Source organism: Elgaria multicarinata, chromosome 2 (genome assembly GCF_023053635.1).
Source record: "Elgaria multicarinata webbii isolate HBS135686 ecotype San Diego chromosome 2, rElgMul1.1.pri, whole genome shotgun sequence".
Lineage (NCBI taxonomy): Eukaryota > Metazoa > Chordata > Lepidosauria > Squamata > Anguidae > Elgaria > Elgaria multicarinata.
The window spans coordinates 174,138,430-174,162,658 of NC_086172.1; the positions used below are offsets into that span (position 1 = coordinate 174,138,430).

Here is a 24,229-nt window from a genome sequence, read left to right on the forward strand (position 1 = left end):
CTTCACATCCTTTATAAAAGAGGAAAATGTTGGAGCCAATTGCTGACTCAACGCAGCTACTGGCTGAAGGAGTGTCCTCAGTAGGGGTGGGTCTGCTTTTCCCACTCCTTCCCACACTGGGGAGGATGCAGGGCAGGTAAAGCACTTAGAATTCCGCTCCCCCTCCCAATTGCGAGGGCAAGGTGTGGTCTAAGGGGAATCCTCACTGTTAACTCCAATCAGTAATCAGAGAGAAAACAGCAGGGATTCCCCTTCATGCCCTCCTAGCCCCACCCACCCCCCAACTGTGGGGCGGAATGGTGCGAAGGGAAATCCCAGCTGTTATTTCCAATGACTAATCAGAGATAACGGCGGAGATTTCTCTCCCTGCTAGTCCTCGGGGGGCGGGCATGGGGGAAGAGCCTGGAAGTAAAGTTCTTAAAAACATAAGTTCTTAAAAATCAAAGTTGGCATTTTTGGGGGGGGGCAGGGTTAAAGTTGCTCACCTTGCCTAGGGCGTAAAATAGTCTGGCACCGCCCCGGCCGTCCTATGATTATTGTTATTGTTGTTCCTGCTGGTTTTATTGATGGTTTTATTTTTTTAATAGCTATTTTACTGCGTTCATGTTTTTATTGCTTTTAATATTTTGTTTTAATGTATTTTATTGTTGAAAGCCATGTTGTGAGGGCTTCTGCCCTGAAAGGCAGCCAAGAAATGTTTTTAATAACAACAACAGCAACAACAACAGACAAGCTTCCTTGAAACCAGGCATGTCCGGCACTTCTGATCTTCTCCTGCAATGCGAAGCTTCGGGAAAAATGTGGTATGTTCTAGGGTAGACTCTCTATTCATGTGAGTCTCAATCAGCCTGACCAGTGCCTTGCGTGAACTGAGTGCCCAGTTCACTCTGTCACACAACCCTCTTCCAGAGGCAGTAAATTCTTCAGCAGGTATCAATACGGTGGAAGCATTGCTCAAAGACAAAACATTTAAAAGCCACTGAAGTAGACTCTTGCCCATAAGACTTCAAGCAAGACGTCTTGCTTCAATAAACATCTAAGCCTTTATAAGAATGTAAGATGAACCCTGCTAGATGAGACCAAGGGTCCATCTAGTTCAGCGCTCTGTTCACACAGTGGTCAACCAGCTGGCGACCAGGGACCCCCAGGGAAGACACGGTGCAACAGCACCCTCCCACCCATGTTCCCCAGTAACTGGTGTAGATAGGCTACACTTAATTATTGTGGTCATGTAAAGAATGCTTCTCATTGAGTCTGAATGGTTTCTGTACATTTGGTGATTATTATGTATGTAGGGAATAAATAGAATTTTTATATACATCTATTTATTCCTTGCATAGAGAATAATTACCAAATCTATTTCTTTTCTCTCAAAGAATACTACTTCTTGTCATAGTTACCTGAACACTTTGAGCGCTAGCTGAAAGAGCTCTTGCTTTCCTATTAGCCAGTCCAAAAAGACAGACCAGGGGAGTCCTCCGTTGTAGGTTCTGAATATGTGACCGGGAGAGGGAACCGTGTCGTCTAAACCAAACATCGCAATGTAACAAGACAGGACGACCTGGACATACAACTCCTTCAAAGCAGTGTCTTTCGTAAGGTCTTCATGTAAACTTGAAGGGTTTTCTTTCAGGTGAAAGAAATCTAGTTGGCGAAGTATGAAGCAGTACCAGTCTTCCGGAAATTTCTGCTTCATCTCACGGAGTTTGGCAACCGGTAAGGACGTAGTTCTCCACTCTTCAGGAATGCTTAACTGTGCAGAATAGGAATTATTGAACTTAATAGGGGGCAAATCTATCACTCCCCACTGTTTTCCAGTGTCTACCACAGGAAGACCAAGAACAACAGTTTTATAGAGTTTATTCACACTAGCTGCCTCTGGTAGTTCAGCTTCTGTAGTGTGTATTTCTACAGAGCCTGGAAGACAAAAGAAAGGTCTTGGCGTACCCCCTCGTGATGCCATTTCTTTCGCTTTAGATGTTTTCTTGCTGGATTCAGCATCAAAAAGGTTGCTGTCATCAGTCCACTCCTCTATTGATTCCACGCTGAGGCCATCCTCGTCTTTCCAGGGACTTGGTCTTTCTTCTGCCTTGCTTAACACTTCAGACGGTTCTACTGAAGGTGTTTCCTGCCTGGATTTGGGTGTCCTTTCAAGCGTCCTGTGTGTTTTTGACTGCTTATAGCAGTACTGGACTAGCACCCATAAGAGGACTTTTATGAAGTCATCTTTCAACTGCTTCCTGTTCTCAGGTGAGTCAATTATTCCGGACAAGACATTTCTGGCATCTGAATAGAGTTTCACAGGCAGAACAGCGCAAGGTGTTAAAATGTTTCCAAAGTGATGATTGAAGGAGAGGGCCTGACTGCGTTCTTCATGTTCAAACGCCATCTCAAATATCTCATCCACTCTGCGAGCTTCAGCAGTGTGGCAGGAGGTTTCCTGCAATTCTAAACCCTGAATAATAATAATAATAATAATAATCCATCAGAAGAGTTGTTTGTCCATACCAATACTTAGAACACAAAGAGCAACATATCGGCTTAGATCAGACAGACCTCGAAACCAGAGTCTGCAGACAGACTTCAAACTATGGTTTTGAGCACACCGCTAACCATATTTTGGCTGTTTAGATATAACATATAGTTGCAGCAACCTGGAAACAGAGAATAAGATCAGCGTGCAAGAGATGGGAGGAAAGAGAGTGTGAGCTTCGTCACGTTCCGGACCGTCCAAGCAATGGGTTGGAGGATGGTGTGAATTGAGCCATTAGCTTATGCAGCCATAATTGCCAACTCACAAGTCTTCCATTTCTTTGTTTCCATTTTTAAAAGACAAAATAGCAGGAATATTCTGTACTACGTAGTATAATTATTTTCATTTTGTTTTGTTATGTTCTTACGATTTATTACATATTTTTTTTGTTAGTCACTTTGGGCACTCTCAGGGAAAAGCTGGGTTAAAGTGTTTTTAAAATTAACTAACCAAGCTCAAGCTCAGCTGGTCGCTTGAAAGAGAAATGGAGCCACCCAAAAATTAAGTCATGGTTTCTACATAATTGGAGGATTCCCTAGGGACAAAAATCTAGATGGCTTGGATGTAATGAAAATTACACAAGCCTCAGGATTGTATTCTCCCCCCGCCCAATCTTTTGCGACCTTGAGATCAGAAGCATCTATTTCCACTTTTAAACAAACCACAGTTCCCCCATTAAGTCCGACTGTGGGTAACTGTGGCTTATTTTAACCCCAGTCAGTGAACAAACCAGGAAATTCTGTCCGGCGAGGTGATGTTTGCCCTGTCCTGGACGGGGTTGCACTCCCCCTAAAGGATCGGGTCCGTAGTTTGGGGGTGCTCTTGGATTCAGAACTGTCACTTGAGGCACAGGTGAACTCAGTGGCAAAGAGCACCTTTTATCAGCTCAGGCTGATATACCAGCTGCGCCCTTATCTGGACAGAGATAGCCTAGCTACAGTGATCCATGCTCTGATAACCTCTCGTTTGGATTACTGCAATGCGTTATACGTGGGGCTGCCTTTGAAAACGGTCCGGAAACTTCAATTGGTGCAAAACAGGGCAGCAAGGTTATTAACAGGGACTGGCCGGCGAGATCACATTACGCCAGTCCTTTTACAACTTCATTGGTTGCCAGTCCAGGTCCGGGCCCAATTCAAAGTGCTGGTATTGACATTTAAAGCCCTAAACGGTTTGGGGCCAGGTTATCTGAAGGAACGCCTCCTCCCATATGTACCTACCCGGACCTTAAGATCATCTACAGGGGTCCTTCTCCGTGAGCCCCTGCCAAAGGAAGTGAGGCAGGTGGCTACTTGAAGGAGGGCTTTCTCCGCTGTGGCACCCCGGTTGTGGAACGAGCTCCCCAGAGAGGTCCGCCTGGCGCCTACACTGTACTCCTTTCGTCGCCAGCTGAAGACCTTTTTATTCACTCAGTATTTTAACACTTAATTTTAACTTAAATTTAAATTTTACTATTTTACCTCTGTATTTTAATCTTATATCAACTTTGCTGCGTGGTTTTATCCTGGTTGCGCTTTTTATACTGTATTTCGTAATTGTGTTTTAACCTGTTGGTTGTTTTATTGTGGTTTTAATTTTTGTGAACCGCCCAGAGAGCTTCGGCTATTGGGCGGTATAAAAATGTAATAAATAAATAAATAAATAAAATAAAATAAAATAAATCACAATTTGCTTAAAAGTGCAGACAGATGTCCCAAGTTTCCTCCTCATGTCTGTGAAAGAGCAAGGGAGGGATGAGTATGCAAACCTGAGACCCTGTTCAGACAACCTGCTAAGCCACGGTGGTTAAGCATTTTGAACCAAACATTATGGCTTAGCGTGTCATGTGAACCATTCCTAACCATGGTGGCTACATAACCATGGTTTACACACTCTTACTAACCATTTACTGTAAAAGGGTTAGTGGCCTAGCCATGGCTTGGCATGCTGTTGGAACAGATTCTGAATCTCATTCACATAGTGGGAAACAAAGGTTTCTGGTTATATTTAAAGCCGGCTTAAAGGGTTAGGGTTTTTTCCTAAAGGTTTTTTTGTACTTCTGTAAACTGTTGTGCATGGATGGCACCATTTTAGCTACATAAATAACGACACTAAACTTTGAACATCAGAAATAAAGTGGGATGCATAGAAAAGAGGCCAGGAGGAAAGCACAACAGGCATTTAAAAGAGACTAGCAAGAATGGTTATGGGCCATAGCTAGACCTAGGGTTTATCCCTGGTTCGTCCAGGGGTCAAACCTGTTCATCTAAGGCCATAGCTAGACCTAAGGTTTATCCCTGGATCATCCAGGGGTCAAACCTGTTCATCTAAGGCCATAGCTAGACCTAAGGTTTATCCCTGGTTCGTCCAGGGGTCAAACCTGTTCATCTAAGGCCATAGCTAGACCTAAGGTTTATCCCTGGATCATCCAGGGGTCAAACCTGTTCATCTAAGGCCATAGCTAGACCTAAGGTTTATCCCTGGTTCGTCCAGGGGTCAAACCTGTTCATCTAAGGCCATAGCTAGACCTAAGGTGTATCCCTGGATCGTCCAGGGGTCAAACCTGTTCATCTAGGTGACACACAGGGGATCCAGTGCTCAGGCAGGGGCGAACCCTGGATGATCTCAGGATAAACCTTAGGTCTAGCTGTGGCCATAGTTTCTGAGTTGTGGAAAGACTAAACAGCTCTCTGAAGTAACCAGACACAATATATATGGAACCTCCGCCCGCCTTTTTTTAAAAAAAATTTGGGTCACTTTAGCAATACAACGTACACATAAAAATGATAGCGACTTCTACTGTTGCAGGAAGAAATTAAGAAAAAAAATCTTGCTGCTATAAAGTTACTAGGTAGGTATAGCAATAGTCACCTTGATATTAAGACAACAATAAGTGAAGCCTCTTTCTAACACAAGGATCCATACCAGTCTGTCTTGAAATCGGCACAAGTAGTGAGACCCAGGATAACAGAGACCTTCGGAAAGAGAAACACACACACCCAAAAAAAAGGATTATTTTTTTGCTACAGCATTTTATTTTGTTGACCACTGTCTAAATTATTTTAGAATCGTAGAGCCGGAAGGGACTACTTTGGCCATCAAGTCCAACCACCTGCTCAGTGCAGGAATCCAGTTTAAAATGTCTTTGACAGTCTCTGCTTGAATACTTCCAGTGACAGAGAGCATTATCTGAGTGCTCTGACCATTAGCCAGTTTTTCCTGATGTTCAACTGAAATCTGCCTTCCTGTAACTTAAGCCCGTTATTTCCTGTCTTGCAGTCTTGAATGATAGAGAACAGTTTGCCAACCTCTTCTGTGTAGCAACCCTTTAGGTATTTGAAACATGTCATTCTCCCCCCCCCTCCCCCCAGTGTTCTCTTCACTTCTCAGGGCTAAACATAACCAGTTCCTTCAACCTTTCCTCGTAAGAGTTAGTTTGCAGTCCCCTGATCACCTTTAATGCCCTTCTCTGAACTCAATTCAATTTATCTGAATCCTCCTTAAAGTGTGATGTTCAAAATTGGACACAGTACTCTTCATAGGTAATAAAAGAATGGTTATCTCAATAAGATAAATAAACTAGACTACATTATAGCCAGAATTCTGATATCGCTTACTACTGTAGCTATTATACTGACAAGGACATAGTAGCATGGGATTACTATTTGCCGTTCAAGGAAGTGTACAGTGCAAAAAAATAGGGGTGCAAACAAATCCCGATCCAAATAGCAATTCTCCAAACTAATATAGCAGTGGAAGGATGCTAGATGCATGGTTGTCATCAATGCTTTAAAGCAGTATAAAAATGACGCCATTCTAGCTTTCGTAGAGGTTTTCTTGCTTAAAATATCAAAGACAGATGTTGTTTTTTGTAATACAAATATAACCTGTTCCTGCATCATTTCCATCACTGTACAGAATGGGACAAATACATTAACAACATCCCATCTTCTAAGATTTAGGAGAGGGTTGCCACATTAAGGGTAATTACTAGAGGGAGAATTTTGATAGATGCAGCTTTTCCAGCCATCTCAGCATGAATGAGAGGACTGACTTGCAACTTGTTCTGCACAAATATTAATGGCAAAGTATTAATTTACTATTAAGAGAAACTCTCATCGCCGTGTTAATGAATCTAACATATCTGTTTTGTTATACAACAAACTACCTTCCCTGACGTACCCGCAGGTGATTGAGGCATGTGACTGCAAGCTGGCTGGCTATCACTAATTAGCAAACCTTCAGTCATGCCCAAGTTATCTCAAGTGGCACAGTTGAAACTTATTTCAGAAAGATGTAAAGTGCAATCCAAGAAACCCGCCATTATTTTAGTTAAAATTTAAAATAACCTTTTCTGTCCTGCTGAGCTAATAGAGTGCATTCTCTTGCTAACATTTTGGTAAAGGTTTTCCTTAATTGTGCTTAGCTGCCAAAACTGATAAAATGCACCTCAAACTCAAAACATAAAATGATATCCTGCTAAGACATGTCTAGTCAAGGTCTCTCCCATTAAAGGCCAGGTAATTTTTTCTGAAAATTAATATTTAAAATCATCAAAATCCCCAAGGTACACATGCCCTAGCACTGTGCTTTTCAACGTGAGCAGAAGAGGCTTCACACACCTTTATTTCTTCTCTTAGGGTAGGAAATAACCAACACACCTTTCTGCCCCCCACCCACCCAAAGGACTAGAACCAAAGCCGTCAGCTGCACAGCATAAGAAGAATATTCTGCCACTTCCTTAATACAGACATTTGTTATACCAGAAGCTCATTTTCTGGACCTTGGAACAACTACAGGACAAGGTCCAACTTCCTGTAGCAACCTTTAGAGCTCACAGGTGCTACCGCCAGCTAGACATTTCTTGACATGCAGGGGTTGGTTCACAGGTTCTTGATTAAACTGGGCCAATTTAAAGGAGCCAAAATGGATCCAAAGACATCAATGTCCCATCATGCAGTCAGAGCAATTTTCAGTACGTGATGAGATGAGTGATGAAATAATAATAATAATAATAATAATAATAATAATAATAATAATTTATTTCTTACCCGCCTCTCCATTTTACCCTAACTCTTACCCTAACTCTCCTGGTTAGGCCTCATCTAGAGTATTGTGTCCAGTTCTGGGCTCCACAATTCAAGAAGGACGTAGACAAGCTGGAGCGTGTTCAGAAGAGGGCAACTAGGATGATCAGAGGTCTAGAAACAAAGCCCTATGAAGAGAGACTGAAAGAACTGGGCATGTTTAGCCTGGAGAAGAGAAGATTGAGGGGAGACATGATAGCACTCTTCAAATACTTAAAAGGTTGTCACACAGAGGAGGGCCAGGATCTCTTCTCGATCCTCCCAGAGTGCAGGACACGGAATAACGGGCTCAAGTTAAAGGAAGCCAGATTCCGGCTGGACATCAGGAAAAACTTCCTAACTGTTAGAGCAGTGCAACGGTGGAATCAGTTACCTAGGGAGCTTGTGGGCTCTCCCACACTAGAGGCCTTCAAGAGGCAGCTGGACAACCATCTGTCAGGGATGCTTTAGGGTGGATTCGTGCATTGAGCAGGGGGTTGGACTCGATGGCCTTGTAGGCCCCTTCCAACTCTGCTATTCTATGATTCTATGATTTTGATGAAGGCGGGGAACAACAATAAATATAAAATACATAAAACTGAATTAAGAACACACACACACACACACACACACACACATATATATATATATGGTTTGGGTTTTTTTTGTTTGGTTTACTTACCTAGGCTACCAACTGACAATGCTGACTGCAATGCTGTAGCCAAGCTTGGAATCATTTGCTGATAATATATGGTATCAGGACACACACAGGCTGTCACACCCACAGGACCTGGCCAGCTTCGGACAGGTCTTGGGAAGCCAATCAGAAATACTGGGAGACTGAAGAGAGGCAACAAGGGAGAAGACAGCAGTGCAGAAAGTAATATAAGGCCTGTTACTATTGGAAAGAAGACGACGTTGAGCGTAATCAGGGTAGCACTGGATTTCCGACGTTGTTTTTTCTCTGTCCACGATGTCAAGAGTACAGTTAGTGCAAACTGCAGTTTTGAAACGAACTGGAAGAGTCGATTCCGGATTATTCCAACCTAGCGGGGTAGAAGTAACAAAGAGCATTTTCCTTTAAATTATAAGCTTTTAAAGTACCTCATTTTGCTAAGTGTAATCAATCAATCAATCAATCAATTACATGTTTAAACTACCAAATAACTGCAGCTCTCTGGGTAGTGTGCTGGCAAATTAAACTTAAAATAAGATATATAAAACCACAATAATCAACATAATAATCACAATAACAACATTTTATTTATTTATTTATTTATTTATTACATTTCTATACCGCCCAATAGCCGGAGCTCTCTGGGTGGTTCACAAAACATAGCACAGCATAAAAAAGCATGAAGTAAAATCAGTAGCAAGGGCTACGTTATGCCACCTTGGTTACTTTTTTATAAACAACAACAAAGAGGTGGGAGGAGAAATGCTGAAAATAAAATAAATTATCATAAATAAAAACAGGGTTACCAGCAACAGTTTCATTCCTGTATCAATGCTTCTGTTCCACCACAGATCAGTACTGAACATCAGCAACTGCACTGAAGACACTACCACCATATCCAACAAAGCATGTTCTGTATTTTGCCATACCTAGAATAGAAATTCATTTATTGATTTTGGTATTTATCCCACCCTAATCTGAAGAGTTTAAAAATACAGCTTTTTTTTTTTCTTCAGGGGCATCCCAAATAGATTTTGTGGCAAAACCGCATTCAGAATGTCATGGAAATTTATAGAGATTAAGAGGTGTACTGTCCCTGACCAGCTAAGAATCTATTCAAGTGTCCTTTTTCATACTGCCAAACGTTTTCTGGCGTCAGCCTCCACATTACATTAGGTTTTATTATGTTTTTATATTGCGTGGTTTTCAGTTTTGTTTTGTGAACCACAGTTATAGGGTGGCACAGAAACGCAGTAAATAAATAAATAAATTCATAGTCTTGGGCATCACACAATAATTCTCAAACTATTATAAAAGACACTGCCTTGCAATAATAACAGCATGAAGTCAGCATCTGCATATTCTAAGTAACTTGCTTTGCGTCTTAAGGATCGCTGAATCTGAAATTTTATTGGCCAAGTCTCAAGGAAAGGGATTGGGAACAGGTCTGCAGCCAAGGCAAGAGAATAACATCCATGAGGGAGGAGACCAAAGAGTGTACTACCACCTCCAAAGCTGTTCTCCAGCTGTTCACACACTCTGGAATCAGGATGTGTCACATCATGCCCCTCTGCTTCCAGCATCACAGGAAGGGGTGGGGGGAAAGGTGAGAGACATGCTGGCTGGAGGGCGGGGCGAGGAGAAAATAAATGTCACATGAAATTCAAGCTTGGCATATTGAATTCTGTACTAGGTAATTCTACACAAGCATGGCAGTATTGCAGACACAGAATACACATTTACTGGCATACACTGCATTAAAAACAATAATCCGTCTAGTCCAATTCAGTGAACTTTGACTATTATAGAAGAAGTGCCATATAAAGGCTTACCAAGTGGTCAAGCACTTTTCATATATTGACCTGGTTCACACGAACACTGCAAGTAGGTTGCAGTGCTCACGAGTGCCAGGTTTTCAATTTACGCCCCCTCCACATCTCCTGTTGTCTGAACCCAGCAAAGGAGGGGGCTGATGGGGTGGTTAACAAGCCACCCTACAACATGAAAACAAGCCATGGGTTCTGGATTGTTTGTTAACCACCCTAACAAGTCACCCTTCCCAGGTTTGGACTATGTGGGGCTAATTAGGGAAATGAGATGGCATGCCAACAGACACGCACAGGGGCGGTTAGAAGCCACCGTGGCTTATTAACCATCCTTGCATCATGTGAATCAGGCCATTATCACAACAACCACATTAACTTAAGAGAGCTCAGCTTTGCCTCCACAGTCTGAGGCAGAGGGCAGTGTCCAACTGAAAATCCGAAGCTTTACCCTAAAAAAGCTACCCAAGAACTTCTTAATTGGAGATATTTGTATTTAAACCTAGGGCCTTGTACATAAAAATCACATTCTCTACCACCAAGTTACATGGGTCCAAGAAGTCACATCTTTTTTAATGAATATCTTCCTGTATCAACTGTACAATGTAACCCTTACACCTACAAATGCTTTTCCTACATGGTATCTTTTTTCTTCCCCCCCCCTTTTTTTTTTTACAAAATACTTAAAATTTACCATTCTAAAGCTTCTTGAGAATCCAATGGAAATATATATGGATGGGAGATGATGGAGAGAATTGTCTAGAGAAAGAAATGCTATCATAGCAAATGGAGACACTGAAATTATAAGAGAGAGAGAGAAATACATCAAGGGTTTTTTTTTTCATATACAAAAAGTATACATACAAGTCTCAGCACTATAACACAGGGTCAGGTTTCAGAACAAAGACTATCCAATCATATCTTACAGAATCATTGGGCCAGTTTGCATGATTAAACAAACCACTGTGACATAAATATGCCATGATGGCTTGCTTTAATTCCCGATGCATGCCAGGCACTATTTCCCTAATGATCCACCTGGGCGTGGCTTGTCAAGTTATCCAAATCTCGGCAGCTCTCATTACAAAACAGAATTATAGCATTTTTTTTAAAAAAAAATAGCTGACTGTGGGGATAATTCTGAAAAAAATGGAATCGAGTCACAACATTTCTCCAATTAGAATATCAAAGGCAATTGACTGACATATCATAACATGTGTTTCTCTTATTTCATAACACTTAATAGCTAATTCTACCCCTCTGGATCTAAAGTTCAGTACACAAGCTAAAATTTACATCAATTTACATTGTACATTTTTCTTGGAAGCAAGAGTAAATTATGAGTCATATACCATCCCTCAACCTGGTGCCATTCAGATGTGAAATCCTATAATCCCCAGCCAACATGAATGATGGGAGTTGTAGTCCAATCTGTACTACATCTGCAGTGCACCAGTTTGAGGAAATCTACTTTAGATACTAAGGGCTCATCTATACCAAGCAGGATATTCCACTATGAAAGCAGTATATAAAAGGCAGGTATATAAAGCAATACTGCTTTATAGTGGTACTGAAGTGCACTGAGAAATGTTGGGGCCCATGACACATCTACACCAAACAGGATATAACACTATGAAAGCCGTATGAAAGCAGTATATGGTATGTGTCAATGGGCCCCAACAGTTGTCAGTGCACTTCAATACAGCTGTAAAGCAGTAGTGTGGCGCCTGCCTTTTATGTACCTCTTTCATAGTGGAATATCCTGCTTGGTGTAGATGAGCCCTAAGTATGTAATAGTTACACATTTCATAAATATGAAAATGGTTTGTTTTTAAGTGAGCTCAGGTGATCACCATCCAGCAAATTCCACAAAACATGGTAGTTATGATTGAACTCTGCTCCAGTAAATCCCCATAACTGTGCCAATTTCTGGTTTTGTTTACAATATGTGTTTTTGGAAGCCACATATGGAATGTTTCAGGGACTTTCTTCCTGATATCAACAGCTTACACACAAGAGAGGAAGCTTCAGGTTCTCTTACCTACAGTCAGTAAAATCCTTCTGAACACACCAATTTTCTTGAGCTTCTTTTGCTTCTTCACAAATACATTCACAGTCATGACATCCTTTGGGTAAAAAGGGTTTCGGAACATTCCAAACAAGTACACTGCCTGGATCTCTCTGAGAATCCACATAGCAAGGAGCAATACTATCAGCACATAGCTCATAGCAGCCTGGAGACTGCTTTTAGAAAATGCCTGAGAACCAAGGAAGGAGTGCAGCAGGCTAGCTTCCAGGAGAGCGAAAGTCAATACAGTCAAATAGAACATGCACTCCCGGCATCCAAACTGTGTCCTACAATGAGCAGGCGTGTTCTTAGGTTTGCTGGAAGTGAAGCAGTTGGTCACGGTGTATTTGAAGGCAAACGCAAGCTCATTTAAGTTAAGACTCAGTGCAAATCCAAATCCAGTCATGAAAAGGACCACACCAAGAGTGCTGGGGATGAAATAAGATGCAATAGCTGTTCCCACAGAAACAAGGAACATCACTAGCAGCCTGCAAGGAAGAGGGAAATAACAGGATTTGTTTGGAAAAGGAAAACGTTACAAACTACAGGATGGGAGGCCAATTAATCTGAGAGTTGGGTCTATTTTCACCCCTTTCGTTTCCACCATAAACAGACTTGAGGGTCAGCCTCTCTGTCGGGCATGATTTTCAAGAAGTCCTGCTCAGCTCTGACAAGGCAGTGACTGGGTTTTGACAACATGATAACCAATGGTGGTTTAAATAACTGATGGTTGGTTATTTAACCCACCATGGGTTATCGTGTTGTGTAGATGGAGTTTTTTAACCAACGGTTGGTTATTTGGCCGAAATAACCAACAACACCATGCAGAGTTGGCTATTTGAACCACCATTGGTTATCATGTGTGGAGGGCACCATCGGTTATTTCCTCAGCCATCATTGGTTATTTTGTCAACCACAGAGTCGCAAGGCAAAAATGGTCAAAACGGTGGCTGCTGCTCTAGTCCAGCTGGCCGGATAGATTTTCGGCAGCAATGTCTGATGGGATACTAGCTGGAGGACTGAGTGGGGAGAGAGGGTAGGGGATGAATGAGTGAACTCAGTGTGGACTAATAGTCAACTCAACGCTGATCCTAATCCACACCATGGTTGATTATTTTCATGTTGTGTGAGGAGTACCCCCTAGATAAACAACTGTTAAGTTGATTATTACCCCACCATTTACTATTGCGTTGTCTGAATGCAGCTGCTATCTGCTATACATGATCTGGTGACTTCATGGCACAATGAAGGTGTGCACTGAGCTTCAAAGGCTTCCTGGGTCATAAGAAACACCATGCCCACATTATTCAAAAGACATCTTAACAGCCCCTATTCTATGCAGTTTTCCACCCATTCCGACGGCTCACAAAACAAGTTTGGAAGCCTGCATGTTGTTGAGATGGCATCTGTTGGCTACCGGTGAACTACATAGGCATTTATAACAAGTCTTATGGCACCTTAAATACTCACAAGTTTATCATGGTAGAACTTAATCAGATATATGAAGGGTTATTCTAGGTTGACAGGTATATAAATAAAAGGTTGTGAGGCTGGGGGAATGCAAGCAGTAAGGTGAAAGGGAAATGAAATGCGGGTCATTGACCTTACCGCTTACATTTCTGTCCCTCTACAACCACATGTATATATACCCACTATCTTAGGCTAACAGTATACAGAAACTTACACCAAAATAAATTTGTTATTTTGCTACAAGATTCTATTGTTTTTGCTTCAACAGACTTAACGTGGCTATCCCTCTGGAAGCAGTATTTTATATTTATGCCAAACAAGGTTTACCTTAAGTTACTCGACATGGGTGAACCTCCTAGACCGAGCTCCAACACTTGCTCCATTCCCCAGAGAAAAAGTGCATCCAGTGGGGGCAAAATCCCCAGAGTCCACAAGAGAGGCAAACATAAAAATATAATGTGCAAAATCTGGTTCGCCAGCTTGAGAGATGGTATATCAGCAGCAAATCTGGATGAAAGTGGAAAATAATATTATTTCTGAGACTGAAAAAGATGGACCCTCTTCATCCAACCGATTTTCCAACCCTGGGCCCATTTTGATGCAGTTTTTGAGCACCCTTGTGGATTTTTTAAAAATCAATTTATATAATGAAATATTAGTGTTTCAGGAGAGCTGTTACATAAGGTGGACCAATAAAATATATTTTATTCATTTAAGAGATATAGCCCCCCCCTTTCACAGCATAAAAACTCTTAAAGCAATTCCTAATCTGCAGACAGTGTAAACTTTTACCTGTGAGCAAGATCCACCGCAACGAAGACAAAAATGTAGAAAGGTCTCATAAGAGGAACAATTTCATACGTGTCCAGTGCTTGGTAAGTAGCTATCTCTGAAGCAGTATTGACAATTAATGAGTATTCCCCAATGCAGACTGTCAACCATCCAAACACAAAGATCATAACAGTTGCTCCAACATTGCCTCCATACAATGAAGCAATTCTGTTTGGTAGCAAGTACCAAGTTCCCAAGCTACAGAGCACCCCAGAAAGAAGTGAGTGAAAGATGATGTTAACTATGTATTTCTTGCCTGGAATAATAAATTTGACTGTCTCTGAACCCACACAACTGGAGAACTCCCACTCATCTTCATCCGTTAGGGTACTGTGGACATGTACTCTTTCCACAGATGCAGTTTTCTGTCTGGCATACAAGTTTGTTGACTGCACAATAATGGCCGCAGCTAGCATGAGTCCTCCTGAAAGTGCAGCTGTGCAGTAGTCTTGCAGAGCACTTAATTGATACAGAAGCGTCCCTATTCCTCCAAGAACCCATGGTATCAGGAAGAGGACGATTTGATTCACATAGACGTATGGAGGTGCACAGTGTCCTAATTTAAATCGAGGGCCACCCAAAACGGTCTGTGGAAATCGCTTCAAGAGGAATTCTTGTTTGTGGTCATTCAGCAGAGGCACATCTGGGCCCATTCTCACTTACTCGAAATTTGTCTGAATCTCATTTTCTCTGAAAAGGAAAAGGGAGAGAAGGGAGAGAAGGGAAATTTCACCAAAGGCACTCCGTTCTAAACATCAGTTCTTTTCCATAGTGTCCCACTTCATGTCCCACTTGAAACATTAGATCCGCCATAATCCAATCACAAAAAAATCTATTCAGCATATACAAATTACTCTTAATCCCTGTGCTTCTTCTACCTACCTATCTCCTACATCTCCCCAGCACTTTTCACTTTCCAGGTCCGGGCCCGATTCAAAGTGCTGGTATTAACATTTAAAGCCCTAAACAGCTTGGGGCCAGGCTATCTGAAGGAACGCCTCCTCCCATATGTACCTGCCCGGACCCTACGGTCATCCTCAGGGGTCCTTCTCCGTGAGCCCCTGCCAAAGGAAGTGAGGCAGGGGGCTACCAGGAGGAGGGCCTTCTCTGCTGTGGCACCCCGGCTGTGGAATGAGCTCCCTAAGGAGGTTCGCTTGGCACCTACATTATATGCTTTTAGATGCCAGGTGAAGACCTTTTTATTCTCCCAATATTTTAACGGTCTATAAATTAATTTTAACTTTGCTGTTTAAATTTGTATTTTAAATTTGTATTTTTGCATTGCTGCTGTTTTTAACTTGGTTGTGCTTTTAGATTGTATTTTATATTATGGTTTTATAATGTTGTTTTATACTTTGAATGGTCTTAATTTTGTGAACTGCCCAGAGAGCTTCGGCTATTGGGCGGTATAGAAATGCAATAAATAAATAAATATCACCTTAACAACTAATGCCTCACTTCCTTAGAGGAGAGATTTAATAGACCTTGCAGGTGTTTAAACCATTCCAATTAAAAAGTTTCAGTGAAGGAAATTTCACATCTTACTTTGGCACCATGTTTCGCTGCTCAATGACTTTTACATTCAGAAAGCTTTAACTGAACAGTTTTTACCCCTTTCATAAACAGCCTTTCATAAATTTAAAATTGCGGACTTGATATTACTAACCGACAGGCCATGAAATATCTGCGCAGTCACAGGCAACTGCCGAGCAATCTCAGTGGGAACAAGCAGGAGCACAAATCAAGACACCATTATCTTATATAGAGGGCAGTCTCCTTCCACGCAGCGTCTCACTTCATTAGTTCATTCGTGGCCATCTTGCAATATGGCACATGCCTTTTCTTCTGGTATCTGCAGATATAAAACAAGAAGAGAGAATACTTAAACCCCGACTACCTTGCCTTGGATAAGTGTCATCTGCCTCATTTTTAATTATCTTTGTTACACATATAGTAAAAAAAAAAAAGTGGGGGGAGAAAAAAGTGAAGTGATTCCCCAAACCTTCCTACTATAATATTTAATACATTTAAGTGCCTTGGTGCCCAGTATCCATTACATTCTGCCTGGGAAACACCACATAATTTATGATATGAAAGCCACAGTTGTCTGTGAGAAACTACAGGCACACGACTTCCTGAATCAGTGCCCCTTAGAATACCCGTTTTGGTGTCCAGCCTAAGTCAACATATGAAGGTCAGCAATAAAAGCATTGCATACTATTAATTCATCTTAAAGGAAAACATATACTTTGAATCTCTGCCTCCTCACCGACCCTCATCCATCCTAGTTTTTCATGCTATTTCAACCACCCCCAGCCCAACTCATAGTTGAGGTCCTCATGTTTCCTTAGTTGTGAGAGCCTTCCAGTAGGAGACATTGCCACGACACAGGCTCTGAACAATGGACCCGGCCACGGCTACTCCCTGCTCAAGCCAAGCACCACCGCTTGATATGCCTGAGGCGAGGGATAAAAACCACCTTCCTCCAAACTATTTGGAGAAAAGGGTTAAATGGAGAAGGATTTCAATAATACGCTGTGAACTATACGTGCTGAGGTGAATTATTGTCAGGTATGGGTGCTAAATGTATAATCTTCATATAATATATGCCAAACAGACACGTGGGACTTTTGTGGTAGTTAAACAAAATAATTAAACTTTATTTTAAAAAATTCACAATCTTTGTTTCAAAATAAAACCTTTAAAAACCTTTTTGAAACCTTTCATCCAATCCTTTCACCCATTCACATACGCGCTTTCCTTTCTCTCACACAATCACTCTTGAGCTTTCTTTATTATCAGTCTTGTTTAATATACATCAACTATGCGCACACCACACTCTAAAGACACCACTCTCTACACTGAACCTCAAATTCTCCAGACCCAAGTACTCTAAATCCCAAGAGCTAACACACAGAGAGCCCTAAGAGTACCCAAAAGTCTCTTCAATCCCCTCAGTCATTCCCTTATATATCACTCCTCCCCCTCCCCAGACATTCTAACTCCGCCCACTCAGGCCAACATTCTAAAAATCAGACTTACAAACTCCAGACATACATTTCGGAACTGGCTTGTGGGGTGTTACGCCACAGACATCAACAGAAAGGCAATAACAGAATACCTTGTGAAAAAGCCAAGCCAAACCCTTGCCAAGCAAGGAAGGTTCCAGATACAAACCCTGCTATCGCCAGTTAAAGCGTTCTCCGTGAGTAGGGCTAGAAAAGACCTCTAATAGACTCCTCAAGAGAACCAGTGCAGATTTCTATAAACACACATTTTTATGTGTATGCATTGTTGTTTATTCGTTCAGTCGCTTCCGACTCTTCGTGACTTCATGGACCAGCCCACGCCAGAGCTTTCTGTCGGCTGTCACCACCCCCAGCTCCCCCAAGGTCAAGTCTGTCACCTCCAGAATATCCTCCATCCATCTTGTCCTTGGTCGGCCCCTCTTCCTTTTGCCTTCCACTTTCCCTAGCATCAGCCTCTTCTCCAGGGTATCCTGTCTTCTCATTATGTGGCCAAAGTACTTCAGTTTTGCCTTTAATACCATTCCCTCGAATGAGCAGTCTGGCTTTATTTCCTGGAGTAGGGACTGGTTTGATCTTCTTGCAGTCCAAGGCACTCTCAGAATTTTCCTCCAAAACCACAGTTCAAAAGCATCTATCTTCCTTCGCTCAGCCTTCCTTATGGTCCAGCTCTCGCAGCCATAGGTTACTACGGGGAATACCATTGCTTTAACTATGCGGACCTTTGTTGTCAGTGTGGTGTCTCTGCTCTTAACTATTTTATCCAGATTTGTCATTGCTCTCCTCCCAAGAAGTCAACGTCTTCTGATTTCCTGGCTGCAGTAATCTTTGTGCCCAGAAATACAAAGTCTGTCACTGCCTCCACGTTTTCTCCCTCTATTTGCCAGTTATCAATCAAGCTAGTTGCCATAATCTTGGTTTTTTGAGGTTTAACTGCAACCCGGCTTTTGCACTTTCTTCTTTCACCTTCATCATAAGGCTCCTCAGCTCCTCCTCACTTTCAGCCATCAAAGTGGTGTCATCTGCATATCTGATACTGTTAATGTTTCTTCCTGCAATTTTAACTCCAGCCTTGGATTCGTCAAGCCCAGCACGTCGCATGATGTGTTCTGCATACAAGTTGAATAGGTAAGGTGAGAGTATACAACCCTGCCATACTCCTTTCCCAATCTTAAACCAGTCCGTTGTTCTGTGGTCTGTTCTTACCGTTGCGACAATGTTGCGAACTTCTGTCCATAGTTCTTCCGGGACCCTATCTACTAAATCTAGTCCCTTAAATCTATTCTTCACTTCCACTGCATATTCATTAGGAATATTAGTGAGCTCATATCCAACTGATCTGTGGGTCTTCCCTATTCTCTTTAGTTTGATTCTAAATTGTGCAATAAGAAGTTCGTGGTCTGAACTACAGTCAGCTCTAGGTCTTGTTTTTACCATCTGTATAGATGTCTGCCACCTTTGGCTGCAAAGGATGTAGTCAATCTGATTTCGATGTCGGCCATCTGGTGAAGTCCATGTATAAAGCCGTCTTTTAGGTTGTTGGAAGAGAGTGTTTGTTATGCACAGTGAGTTGTCCTGGCAGAATTCTATCAGCCTATGTCCCGCTTCATTTTGTTCTCCTAGACCATGCTTACCTGTAATTCCAGATGTCATTTGACTACCCACCTTAGCGTTAAAGTCTCCTGTAACGAAAATAACATCTCTTTTTGGTGTATTATCCAGTAGGTGATGCAGATCCTCATAGAACTGATCCTGCAACTATCTAAAGCAAGCTTATTTAAGAAGTGTTCTACTGATTATAAGTCAAAGCATGTACATACGAAAATGTGCATGGCCTTACATGGAAGATCATGGATGGATAGGTAGGTAGCTATATTGACATTTATGGGACAGCAGTAGAGGTAGTCATGTTACAAATAAAGGAAAATGTTCTGAATATAGTGACATATTCTACATTGACAAAGGCCACAGTGCAAACCTAGCTAGTGAAAAAGTCAGCTTATAAACAAAAAGCGTAGGTTCAGTTTTAGTTCAGGCTCAGCTTACATTTGAAGTGAAGCTTATAAGCGAAAGTGTAGGTGTAAAACCTCAGTTCAATGTAAAAAATCAGCTTTCGGTTCAGCTAGAAGTTCAGAAAAGTGCCCAATAAGTCAGGTGCACGTAATACCCCTTACATTTCCAGAGGGGCTCAAACTACCCACATCCTCTCTTTAATCTCTACTCATTGTCCGATCCCTTGATAAAAATCCACATTCTCAGGAGGTCCATCTAATAAAGATCCCATTTTAAATTTCACTCACTGGTGTCTGATACATCCCAGTGGTTGAGCCACATGCTCATTTTGTTGTTGTTCCATTTCTAGATATAGTTCTAAGTTTATTTATTTTGTTGCATTTCTAGATATAGTTCTACATCTATTTATTTATTGTACTTCTATATGTAGTTCTACATTTATTTATTATTTATTTATTTAAGGATTTTTATGCCGCCATTCAGCCAAAAAAGGCTCTCACGGCGGCTTACAAAAGTATTTCTTGACAGTCCCTGCCCACAGGCTTACAATCTAAAAGACATGACACAAAAGGAAAGGGGATTGGGAGGGAGACAAAGGCCACAGTGCAGATCTTTTAAATGAGGCCTAACTGAATTAGCTACAGCAGAAGTTAGAGGAAATTAGTCAGGGGAATAAAAGTAATACCAGCTTGCAAGGGAGGTCAGTTCTAGGAGCATGAGATGAGACACAGTGACAAAGCACCAAGGTAATCATTTAAGTAGACAGCACCTGTGTGAGTTGAGCAACAGGGTGAGGAGTCCCAGGTCTTCAACCCTCACCCTCCCCATCTTCAATCTTTCGTACCTTTTCGTGTAAACAAGCTCAATAAAACAAAGGCAGTTCTGATGACAGAGAGCCAACAGCGGTGCGGGGATGATCCTGTGTATTGCACTGAGTATAGAATCATAGAATCATAGAATAGCAGAGTTGGAAGGGGCCTACAAGGCCATCAAGTCCAACCCCCTGCTCAATGCAGGAATCCACCTTAAAGCAGATGGTTGTCCAGCTGCCTCTTGAAGGCCACAACCTCACCAGGCAAATGATTCCATTGTCATACTGCTCTAACAGTCAGGAAGTTTTTCCTAATGTCCAGCTGGAATCTGGCTTCCTGCAACTTGAGCCCGTTATTCATTGTCCTGCACTCTGGGAGGATCGAGAAGAGATCCTGGCCCTCCTCTGTGGGACAACCTTTTAAGTATTTGAAGAGTGCTATCATGTCTTCCCTCAATCTTCTCTTCTCCAGGCTAAACATGCCCAGTTCTTTCAGTCTCTCTTCATAGGGCTTTGTTTCCAGACCCCTGATCATCCTGGTTGCCCTCCTCTGAACATGCTCCAGCTTGTCTGCATCCTTCTTGAATTGTGGAGCCCAGAACTGGACGCAATACTCTAGATGAGGCCTAACCAGGGCCGAATAGAGAAGAACCAGTACCTCACGTGATTTGGAAGCTATACTTCTATTAATGCAGCCCAAAATAGCATTGGCCTTTCTTGCAGCCCTATCGCACTGTTGGCTCATATTCAGCTTGCGATGTACAACAATTCCAAGATCCTTCTCGTTTGTAGTATTGCTGAGCCAAGTATCCCCCATCTTGTAACTGTGCCTTTGTTTTCTATTTCCTAAATGTAGAACTTGGCATTTATCCCTATTAAATTTCATCCTGTTGTTTTCAGCCCAGCACTCCAGCCTATCAAGATCGCTTTGAAGTTTGTTTCTGTCTTCCAGGATATTAGCTATCCCGCCCAGTTTTGTGTCATCTGCAAATTTGATAAGCGTTCCCTGCACCTCTTCGTCCAAATCATTAATAAAAATGTTGAAGAGCACTGGGCCCAGGACTGAGCCCTACGGTACCCCACTCGTTGCCTCTCCCCAGTTTGAGAAGGTTCCATTGATAATTACTCTTTGAGTCCGATTCTGTAGCCAACTGTGAATCCACCTAACAGTTGTTCCATCTAGCCCATTTTTAGCTAGTTTGTTAATCAGAATATCATGGGGCACTTTGTCAAAAGCTTTGCATAACCATCTGCAAGCTGGGCAGAAGTCGTGGGTATGCACTTGGTGCAATATGTTCCTGACTCTCAGAGGATAAGTTCATTCCCATGAGGCCAAGGCAGCTAACCTGGAGAAACTGGGAGAGACACAAACATTTGTGGGCAAGGCCTTTGGGGACACGGAAACCACATCCTACTCCCAGGGTGACAGCGCTTCTGCTATTATGAAAACGAGGGTTTCGCGGAAGGAGAGCATCACTCTGAGGAAGTGAGAAATTATCCCTTAGAAGGGACCCATTCCTTCTTGGGGGATGAACTGATAACATCAGACAAGCATAAAGAGATGGGGGAACCTCCTAGTAGTGGGCTATCTGATCATTAGAAACACAGAGAGATCAGTTTGTGATGGGCACGCAGACCCATGATGACTTGCGTGCCTAGTACGACAGTAGCAGATGTCACGCTTCATCTTGACAGGCTAGTAGACAGTGTTGGGGAAGAGTCAATTGTCAGAGTGTACACTACACCAATGACATGGGGGTGGGTGGGAGAAAGTATACCATTACCCTGACTGAGAGTTTGAGTATGTTTAAAATAGCATCCTCCTGCTAACATTCTCCAGCAACTAGCACTGAAAGACATACTGCCTCCGATATTGAATGTAATATATAGCTACCACGACTACTAGTCATTGGCAGTCTTATCCTCCACGAATTTGTCTAATCACTTTTGGAAGCCATCCAAAGTAGTGGCCATCACTACATCTTGTGGTAGCAAAGGCCATAGTTTAACTATTTATTTATTTATTTAAAATATTTATATCCCGCCCTATATCACTAAGATCTCAGGGCGGCGTACAGATAAAAACATACAGTATAAAACAACAAATATACCCAGTTAAAAACAAATTAAACCATAATCCAAGTTAAAACAATATATAATTTAAAAGCAATAGATGCAGTTAAAACAATGTGCCAGTGAGTTTAACCATCAAAGGCTTTGTTAAAAAGCCATGTTTTTACTTGGCGTCGAAATGAAATCAATGTTGGTGCCAATCGGGCCTCCAAGGGGAGGGCATTCCACAGTCAGAGTGCCACCACAGAGAAAGCCCTCTCCCTTGTCCCATCATAACGTCTATGTTGCATTGGTGGGATGCGGAGAAGGGCTCCTCCACACATACTGTGTGAAGGAGGGCTTCCTTTTATTGGTCCTGAATCTCCCAAGAATCAGATTCATGGGATGAACCCATTGGGTTCTAGTATTATGAGAGTGGAAGCAAAAGAAGTCCCCCTATCCACTTTCTCCACACCATTCAAAGTTTTGTACTCCCATGTAATGCTCCCCTCACCATTTTTCTAAACTCAACAGTTCCAGGCATTGTAGCCTTTCCAGCCCCTTGATCATTTTACTTGACACCCCACCCCATACTTGCCACGTGACCCTACCCTGCACCCAGAAATCAGCAAGCACAGTTTTTTTCTCATCATTTGCTCACATATAGTTTAATTCGCTTTTAGCTGTGTATATTTACTGTTTTATACTGTATGCTTTTATCTGTATGCCACCGCCCTGAGATCTTAATGATATAGGGCAGGATATAAATGTTTTAAATAAATAAATAAATAAAATTTGAACGTTAACCTGCTGTTTAAAACCATTGCTTAGAGTAATTCCAGAGGTGGCAACCGAAATAAGTCTCTGTTACAGAATCACCTAGATATATGCTACACATTTGCATCGCTGGCACCAAATAGCATAAGAAGAACCATGCTGGATAAGACCAAGGGTTCATCCAATCCAGCATTCTGCTCACACAGTGGCTACCCAGCTGCCCATGCAAAACCACAAGCAGGACATGAGTGCGACAGCACCCTCCCACCCCTGTTCCCCAGCAACTGGTGTACATAGGTATACTGCCTCTGACACTGGAGGCAGCACATAGCCATCAGAACTAGTAGTCACTGACAGCCTCCTCCTCCAGGAATTTATCCAACCCCCTTTTAAAGCCATCCAAATTGGTGGCCATCACCACATCTTAAAAACATAAAAAGTGCCATGCTGGATCAGACCAAGGGTCCATCTAGCCAGTGTGTGTAGTGGCTAAAGTGTTGGACTGGGAGTCGGGAGATCTGGGTTCTAGTCCCCACTCGGCCATGGAAACCCACCGGGTGACTTTGAGCCAGTCACAGACTCTCAGCCCAACCTACCTCACAGGGTTGTTGTTGTGAGGATAACATGGAGAGGAGGAGGATTATGTATGCCACCTTGGGTTCCTTGGAGGAAAAAAGGCGATATATAAATGTAATAAATAAACAAATAAAATCTAGTCCAGCACTCTGTTCACACAGTGGACAACCAGCCATCCGCCAGGGACCAACAAGCAGGATATGGTGCAACAGCACCCTCCCACCCATGTTCCCCAGCAACTGGTGCACACAGGCTTACTGCCTCAAATACTGGAGATAGCACACAACCATCAGAGCTCGTAGCCATGGATAGCCTTCTCCTCCAGGAATTTATCCAACCCCTTTTTAAAGCCGTCCAAATTTTTAAAGTACACCAAAGCCATCCCCACATCTTGTGGTAGTGAATTCCATAGTTTAACTATGCACTATGTCAAGAAGTCTTTCCTTTTATCCTTTTATCTATCCTGAATCTCCCACCAATCATCTTCTTGGAATGATCCCGGGGTTCTAGTATTATGAGAGAGGAAGG

The 24,229-nt window shown here is 42.2% G+C and overlaps 1 protein-coding gene across 2 annotated transcripts in view; it reads right to left on the reverse strand.

Annotated features, from left to right (window-relative positions):
* PCNX4 (pecanex 4) overlaps positions 1-24,229 on the reverse strand; it is a 33,857-nt gene that overhangs the window by 9,468 nt on the left and 160 nt on the right. The window contains exons 2-10 of one of the 2 annotated variants that reach the window (XM_063118182.1): positions 16,113-16,298; positions 14,408-15,136; positions 13,943-14,122; positions 12,119-12,633; positions 10,772-10,872; positions 9,061-9,183; positions 8,261-8,624; positions 5,384-5,487; positions 1,401-2,455 (exon numbers count right to left, since the gene is read on the reverse strand). In XM_063118182.1, coding sequence (XP_062974252.1) covers positions 1,401-2,455; positions 5,384-5,487; positions 8,261-8,624; positions 9,061-9,183; positions 10,772-10,872; positions 12,119-12,633; positions 13,943-14,122; positions 14,408-15,099 — 3,134 coding nt within the window. In that variant the 5' untranslated portion in view covers positions 15,100-15,136; positions 16,113-16,298. The remainder of the gene's footprint in view (positions 1-1,400; positions 2,456-5,383; positions 5,488-8,260; positions 8,625-9,060; positions 9,184-10,771; positions 10,873-12,118; positions 12,634-13,942; positions 14,123-14,407; positions 15,137-16,112; positions 16,299-24,229) is intronic. The other variant, XM_063118183.1, reaches the window with a different exon arrangement.